The 8,230-nt window shown below is 38.9% G+C and overlaps 1 protein-coding gene across 2 annotated transcripts; it reads right to left on the bottom strand.

The window, feature by feature from the left end:
* Window positions 1-154: 154 nt before the first annotated feature.
* On the bottom strand, window positions 155-8,150 carry zmynd10 (zinc finger, MYND-type containing 10). 2 transcript variants are annotated; one of them, XM_084928784.1, is made up of 12 exons: window positions 7,726-8,150; window positions 4,238-4,349; window positions 4,008-4,124; window positions 3,877-3,930; window positions 3,600-3,737; window positions 3,426-3,514; window positions 3,227-3,321; window positions 2,866-3,038; window positions 1,772-1,897; window positions 1,564-1,685; window positions 1,349-1,474; window positions 155-402 (listed from the first exon to the last, which is right to left on the bottom strand). In XM_084928784.1, the coding sequence occupies exons 1-12, from the start codon at window positions 7,812-7,814 to the stop codon at window positions 321-323; spliced, it is 1,323 nt and encodes a 440-aa protein (XP_084784910.1). In that variant the 5' UTR covers window positions 7,815-8,150; the 3' UTR covers window positions 155-320. The 2 variants fall into 2 exon arrangements, with proteins under 2 accessions (XP_084784910.1, XP_084784911.1); XM_084928785.1 differs by having other exon boundaries at window positions 4,238-4,346; window positions 7,726-8,146.
* Between the last annotated feature and the right edge of the window lie 80 nt (window positions 8,151-8,230).

The following is an 8,230-nucleotide window of genomic DNA, read 5'->3' as shown; positions in this document are numbered from 1 at the left end:
CTAAAAGCAATAGGAAAATGGGTTATTGTGGTATTTTGCTTTGTACCGTCTCTGCATTGCATACAAAGGTCAAAACGGTGCTGTTGGTGAAAGAGAAGATGCAGCGCTTCCCTGGCACTTTGATGAAACAGGCAAACACAGAAGCATACAGGTTTGAAACTTTATTGCAGTTTGATTACAACATCCTAAATTCTTGAATGGTGCATCAACAGTTTTAATGATAAAAGAAAAAAGAGTCTGTGTATAAATGTGTCGGGCTACTAAGGAAACACACTGTTCTCTTTCTGTCATCAGCCACAGAAAGAGCCGTTTGGTCTCCCTCAGCTGATGATCTTCTCGGTGGTCTCGGTCATGAGCTGGCAGGCTTTCTTGTGTTTTGGCCAGTGCTTCACTTGACACTCTCTGAAAACATACATCAGCAAGATAATAACGCAGACATTTAGCACATTCTAAACAAAAATATGCATTTTGCATCCAATACTGAAGAAACACACCTCTGTGTACTCCATTTGTTTCTCAAATGTGTTTAAATTTGTTTCTCAGTGCCCCGGCGAGGCTTACGTCAACTTTATCAAAACCTTAGGAGCGATGCGTGAGAGTGGGAAAGTACTGAGCCGCTCTCCCACGTGACCTTTTGATATTTTGAAAAGAGAAGCAGCACATTTGTTTTGTTACTTGTGGTAATCTGCAGGAATTATTCCCCTTCAGACACCTTTGCAGTACTGGAAGTACTTTGTGTGGTTTACGTGAGCATGCAGGAGGCAGCACACATAACACGCATTCGCTACCAGTGGTAAATGGACTGGTTTTTATATGGCGCTTTTCTACTCTACCTGACAACTCAAAGTATTTTATAGAACTTGCCACATTCACCCATTCACACAAACACTTTTTTTTAGCTTTTCGAAGCTGGCTTCAAAAACAAAAAGTAAACCAAAAAAGCAAAAAGTAAATTAGGACTCCACCCTCTAATCTATATAAGGTAACTGGCTTCTAACCTGGCTTCAAAAAATGAAAACAGTGGTGACCAAAAACTAAAACTAAAGCTGCAAAGTCCAAAACCAATGAGCTCATGGTGGCTAAGGCCATCTTTAATACTGTTAGTGACTCTCACATGTGCACTTCTGCAGGGAATCTTTGTAGCCTACAACGTAACCTATGCAAGTGGCCAACTTCATTGCTAGCATTTATGATTGTGTGTGGTGCATTATGTGTAATAACCATGTGGTCGTGTCCTGGTGTTTTGCATGTAGTGCTGACAGAGTCCTAGGAAGGTGCAGGACTTCCATGCATGTGTTAAAACAGCCCTGAGCTTTGCCTTCAGGCTCAGCTCAGGGTCTGTCAGTACCTGTGACAGTACCACTCTCCTCGGCAGCGAGAGCATCTCTTTGTGGCCTCTCTCCCACAGGATCCACATTTTGGTTTCTCAGGAAGTAAACTCTCCATTACATCCAAGTTATACGTCTGGGCCAGCCTAGTTAAAACAAGCGCTGATTATTCAGAGCGCCTGAGTCGTTTCTCTGTTCATTCTCTAATCAGTCAGACCTGTGTTTTCAGTGTTACCTCTGGGCCTGTTGTCTCAAGTCACTTTCAGATGGGTTGAATGTTTCTTTGACTTGATACTTTGCTATTGCCTTCCACTTTCCAGAATTCTCACTGATAATGCGGTTCCACATTTCTGGGATCTATAAATAGAGTACAGCCGAGTGTAAACGGACAGGCACATTGTTTAGGTTCAGGGATAAGTGAACATTTGTGAGTGTGACTGCACCTGCTCCAAAATCAGTTCTTTTTTTGGAGGGGCTGGATCTGAAACAGCAAGATGAGCCAGGAAACGCTGCAGATCCACCAGATTTGGCAGCTGATCAATCAAGACGTCAGTCAAGAAACCTCTGAGCTGTGGCACATGAATGACAACAAATACAGTGAAGCAAGAATAACAATGTATGAATCATCAGTTTACACAGACTGCATGTGACAAAGTGGGTGAGAAGACCATTTGTCCATATTCTTAGTTAACATTCTTATTTTGATTTAACCATATTTCACATGTAATCTGCAATAGGCAAACATCTACTATCCCGGGTTTGTTTATGTTTTGCACTTTTACAGATTATATAATATAACATCTTGGTTTAAATCAATTCCTACAAGTTTGTTAAGTTAACATGTTCTTTATTTCAACTGTTAATTTGTATTGTTTAGAACTTACCTTACCTATCTGTCTTCCAGAAACAAAAGGAGGATTGTTTGATTAAGTGGACTATTTAAGCAGACGAACTCAGGTGTTTCGAGAGAAAGGTTCAGGTCAGTGTAGCTGTGTGCAGTTTGACCTTAATTTCCGTTGATTTAAGTTCAGTTATGTTTATTTGAACTGAGTTAATTATAGAGTTGAGTTTCTTATTTGTTTCTTTGTAAATATTGTTTGGGTCACAAAATGGTGAATAAATCACTTGCTACACTGGACAGCATCAGTCTCCTGCACTTCTTTGACCGCTTAAGTCAAGCCCTACCACACTGCATAAGAATAAAATGTGATTACAGGAGGATGCACATGGCTGCCTGGTTATGTAATTAATGGAGCAGGAAGAGGATGAGAAAGCTCATAATAGGAAGAAACATCTTGGTCAAAACAACCCTTGGAAACTGAATGTGTGCTCTAACAAGGGAGGAGATGAGATATGATGCTGGAGGACAATAACCCGGCACTCACACATTTGCCAAACACCAGATTACAGCTACTATCCAGCAGCCATTTGGACGGACGAGTTGATCCAATTTAATATCAGCACAGACAATGAATGACAACAACTCCGCATGATCAGTGCATCTAAAGTTATAATAAAACAATCATCCACTGTATACCTTCAGAAGCTGGCTCTTGTTGAAACTGCTGAAATCGTATTTTCTCTGGAATTCTTCTTTTAGCAGCAGATTGTAAAGGGAAAGCCAGACCTGACCGTCCAGTTTGTTCATTTTTAAATGATCCTCTACAGGTATCGTCTGCCACTTGCCATCAATGTGCTTTTGCACGTTACCTACAGTGGGAGACAATGAGTAGGTTATTGAATAGTAAGAAACTTTAGCAGGTGTGAAAGCTTAGTTTCCTGTTGCTTAACTTGGCTTGGGTAGCTTTTAGAAGCCTTTAAAGTTTTTTGTTTTGTTTTGTTTTTTACCAGTGATATAGATTAGTAGATCAACACCAATCTCATGTTTGAGGTGATACCTTCTCTGCAGCGACTCCAGGGGCAGTGGTCAATCAGCTGAACCAGTACACAAGGAAGGTTATGGGTGCACAGCATTCGATTGATAATGCTGATGCTGCAAAGAAACACATTCCTTTGGTCAGCTGCAGCGTGTTTCTCAGTGTAATACTGAGTATACTTCCACTAGAACATAACCAAGTGAATTCCAGGGCGCCATACCTGTCAGCGTGGTCTGTAATGTAGCGCAGCACTGACACGGCTTTCAGAGAGATTTCAAACTCCAAAGCTGCACTCTGCACCTGCAGCTCCTTCAAGAAACGAAACAAACCGTTCAAAAGTTTGCGACAGACTTCGGCGAATGTGTCAAACCAAAAACAAAACATACATTCTCACCTCTAGAGAGGATGTCTGTTTGTGTTGGTCATATGTGACAGCAACATCCTTAATCGCTTCACTCGCCAGCAGGGTGAGTTTTCGATGGCAGTAATCCACCAAGTCAAGAAGAGAGTCATCTGCTGCATCACATGAATCCTGCATAACAAGACACAACCGCTTGAACACTTGCCATAATGCTTAATTTACAACCATGTTCTCAGAGAATGACAGTCAGTGCTTTCATGGTGTGTGAAATGTTTTAAGATATGTAGGGATTATTTGAGTTCTTACTGACCTTGTGAAACATTATGGTTTCAAGTAGATTTATGATGGTGGCTTCATGGTGGATCTAAAAAGGAGTCATAACAGAACACATGAGACATGAGCAATGTGAGCTGCTCATTTAACATCTCATTTAACACTCACCACCATATAAAGATGAAAAGTCTTCACTGGATTGAAATCCTCCAGCTGGCATAAGATGGGAAACACTTTTTTCTTCCACACCTCAATAAGGATCATCTCATGGACCAGGATGTGTATCTGGAATGGGAAAGGAATCACTCCCCTCTAAGCACTTCTTAGAAAATTGTAAAAGGGCTTGCGTAAAAGCTCCTGACATTTTATTATTGTTTATATGCAGTTGTGGCAGTCACCTTTCCAAATGAAACCAGGAGGTCCTTGACAAACTCATCGTGCATGGCAGAGGCATTCAGTATTGCCTGCATGTTAAGTTTCTCAATATAATCATGCTGCTTGAACCATCTGCTAGCACACAAAGAGAATAAAAAAGCATCACTTCTAAAGGTCGGAATCACCAGACAACCCATGACATGACATTGTCACAATACTCATAATATGACATTAGTGTTATTCAATAAGATAAAGTTATGTTTTGCTGCTGAGATTGTCAACATACCAACACTGTCACCAAAATCTGCTCTATATGTTGCCATAAGATGGAATCAGTCTGTAGACAGTCTGCGACTGAATGGGGTCAAGTTAGCAATTGAATGCAATCAGTTACAGCAGCTAAGTGTGTAAATCATCGATAATCACACCGAAATGCACAGAATTAGGGTATACTTATTGAGTGGCAGCAGGGAGTCCAATTTCTGTCCCCAGAGAGAAATTCAAACATGAGGAAGCTACCTCCAGATTTTATCAGGATGTAATGAGGAGCGAATCCATAAGCAGGACACAGAATCTCTGTATGCAAAAGTAGCTTTATTGACTCATAAAATGTGAACAAAGGGTGCTGCAAAAAACTGGCAGGAAACCCCAAAACTACAGACATAGTGGGGAAACCAAGTTGTGAGATGGGAAACCAGGGAATCAAATGAAGACGGACAATCTGACCAAGACACAGGAGAAGAAAGAATAAACCAAAGCAGGAACTAAAACTAAGTAAAAATACAAGAATGCAAAAGCTAACACACAACAAAAATCCCAGCTAGCTCTAAAATAAGTCTGATTTAACTCTAAGTTCCTTTTAGTCAAGGCCCAGGGCCTTTATTATAATGAAGTATAAATTCTGATTTGAATATTCTTTACAGAGAATCTTATCTGTCTGGACCAGATCATCTCTCTCTTAAGTATTTAAAAGACACATATTATCAGGCTCTCTGCTTCAGTGCATTCGATTTGAAATAATGCTTGAGTAAAGTGCGTCAAATTACACAAATCAGTGTCAGTTTTAGTTTGTGTAGATTTTAATCTATATTTCAAGAACTTGAAACATACACTGATTTCAAGGAGTCAAAACTAACAGTGTTCTTTGGCAGATGTTTCCTTTTTGACAACCAGTCAAAAAACAATAGATCACATAGATTAAAAGCTATTTTCAGGGAAAAAAAGAGCTAATCATGCAAGTGAAGACGGTAATAATGTGGGTTAATAACAAAATCTATCAGAGACATATTAGGTTTATGTGGTTGAACATTCACAGGATGCAGATGTACATATTTCTCAATATAAACATCACAAGACGACTATATGGCCAGAACCTCAGGGGATTCACCACAACATGCAAATGACTGATAAGCCTCAAAAAAGGACCAGATTTGTCATCACAAAAAAAGGGAAAGAAACTAAAAGTAACCAACAGAAGTTGATGAACAAAGATCTGACAAAAAAATCTCTATCTCTATCAAAATGACGCAAAGAGGAAGTGGAGAAAATAGAAACAAGTCATGAGCTGTAGAGTCCTGAATGCGTTTCTTTTTTATACTTGACCAAACTGATAAGTTTCTTTATATGTGCAGATTTTGGGGAGATGCAGTCGACGTACACACATATTCACACAGCTAGACAGTGCTGTGATGTCAGGCAGCAGCTGCATGACCTCTGTTATGGTGCCATACACAGGCAGGCTGATAACCATGAAAAAGCCAAAAGAGGAAAAAGAAGGAAGTCACACTGGGAAACTAAGGCAACTTTACTTGTGTCTGAAACGAAGCAGAAAACTAGGACAGAACCTGTAAAGGGTATTAATAATGTATTTTAATGTATTACATTAAATCCCAAAGTACAGTTAGGTCCATATATATTTGGATACTGACACAAGTTTTGTGTTTTTACTTGTTTACTGAAACATATTCCAATTACAGCTTCATAATGGAGTTTCAGCCCCTTGAAACATGTGCCACCCTCTTTTTAAAGGGACCAAAACTAATTGGACAATTGACTCAAAGGCAATTTCATGGGCAGGTTTGGTCAATTCCCTCATTATGTCATTATCAATTAAGGAGATAAAGATTTAGAGTTGATTTGAGGTGTTGTGCTTGCATTTGGAAGATTTTGCTCTCCATGCAGGTGAAACAAGTGATCCTTAAGCTGCGAAAACAGAGGGAAAAAAAAACATTGAGAAATTGTTACGATTTTAGGAGTGGCAAAATATACATGTAGGTCCTGAGAAAGAAAGAAAGCACTAGTGAACTCAGCAACAAAAAAAGACCTGGCCATCCATAGAAAACGGCAGTCCTGGGTGATAGCAGAACACTTTCTATGGTGAAGAGAAAACGTTTCACAACAACCAAGCAAGTGAACAACATTCTCCAGGAGGTAGGTGTATTAATATCCAAGTCTCCCATAAGGAAAAGATTGCATTAACAGTAAAGCCGCTGCAGTAAAGGCCTGGCGGAGCATTAAAAAGGAGAAATCCGGGCATCGGGGGGTGTCCATGAGTTCAAGACTTCAGGCTGTCATTGCCAGCAAAGGGTTTTTCAATATTAGAAATTAACATTTTATTTTCAGTTATTTAATTTGACCAATTACTTTTGAGCCCTTGAATTGAAGGGATTAAAATGCTTTAGTTTCTCACATTTTTAGCCAATCTTTTTGTTCAACCCACTGAATTAAAGCTGAAAGTCACTTCAACTTCATCTGAGCTATTTAATTTAAAATTCATTGTGTTAATGTACAGAACCAAAATTAGAAAAAAAGGTGTCTCTGTCCAAATATTTATGGACCTAAGTGTAGCAGATGGTTTCCCATCTAAGCTGCACATTATAAAAAAATGTTTTTAGCTCTTGATGTTTTTATTACCCAAATAATTGGTATATGTATTGATGTGTTTATTTCACAAAGGAATGATATATTTGGTTGAATTAAAGAGAAGAGGGGGGGAGCTCTGGCTCCTGCACTTTCATATTCAATATGAATATTAGAAGGTCAGAGTTGTATTGTGATGGTTACTTCTTATTGACAAAAACTGATGGACAAAAACATCACCAGAAATAAGTAAGTGTTTGAAATGTGAATTTCTTGGGTGAGGGCCCCCTCGAATGCTCAAACCTACAGTCTGCATGGGTTTGCGGCAAAAATGCAATCAGCGTTATTTAGTTATATATGATAGCAATATTATAACTATATCTGAATCTGACGTTTTGCTCAATTTCAGCTGTTTAATTTGCACCACTGAGTGCTTTGGGTTGATTTTTTTAATTTTATTTGTATAACAAAGCACATTAAGCTCCCTTATTTAGCGTTTACAATCAGTACTGGCTAATGACAAATAATCTAATATAGCCTCTATTTATTTATTTATCACATTGTTTTTCTTTCTTTTTTCCCTTTTTTTGTACGTTCCATCGTGTTTACAAGCTAATTTAACTCAGGTGCAGAGTTAGTTGGTTCGTCTCACCTCTCTGAGCCCACTTCCTTGAGGGAGAAAGTTTCCAGACTCTGGATAAAGCCTTCCGCTTCAACGGGAAGAATCACTGATGTATCCATTACGTTGAGAAAAGATATTACGCAATAAAGAAATAAATGACTTGTCTAACTGGAGCTTGAGTAGACTTGTTCGTACTGTTCGAAGTTAGCAACACGAAGTGTTTCCGGTAGTTGTCATGGTTACGGAAAACCAAGGGAACGGTGCAGGTTGTGTTTCCCGCCATAGAGGGGCAGCAGAACCTCAAACAAATACACAACATAATACAGTTGTACATTTTCTTTCTGGCAAAACCTTAAAAAAATCAGTTATGTCAATAAAAATAATCCAAGGTGAGTTATTGTGAAATATGACAGCATCAGCAAAGCGCCAGAAAACTTTTTTTTCCTTGTGTAGACATCATATTAATTAAACTGAGTAAATTATAGCTAAAGCAACATAAACAAAATATTCCTAAAGAGGGTCCTAGTAATATCAA

Source organism: Perissodus microlepis, chromosome 5 (genome assembly GCF_051167445.1).
Source record: "Perissodus microlepis isolate ML-2025 ecotype Zambia chromosome 5, ASM5116744v1, whole genome shotgun sequence".
NCBI lineage: Eukaryota > Metazoa > Chordata > Actinopteri > Cichliformes > Cichlidae > Perissodus > Perissodus microlepis.
This window is presented reverse-complemented; position numbering and strand designations above follow the sequence as displayed.

Coding starts and splice junctions, on each gene's coding strand:
- zmynd10 (XM_084928784.1), bottom strand. CDS start 7,814: ATGGATACATCAGTGATTCTTCCCGTTGAAGCGGAAGGCTTTATCCAG. Junction 3,322..3,425: donor ATTACAGACCACGCTGACAG/GTATGGCGCCCT, acceptor GTTTCTTTGCAG/CATCAGCATTATCAATCGAA. Junction 1,898..2,865: donor ACAAGAGCCAGCTTCTGAAG/GTATACAGTGGA, acceptor CATGTGCCACAG/CTCAGAGGTTTCTTGACTGA.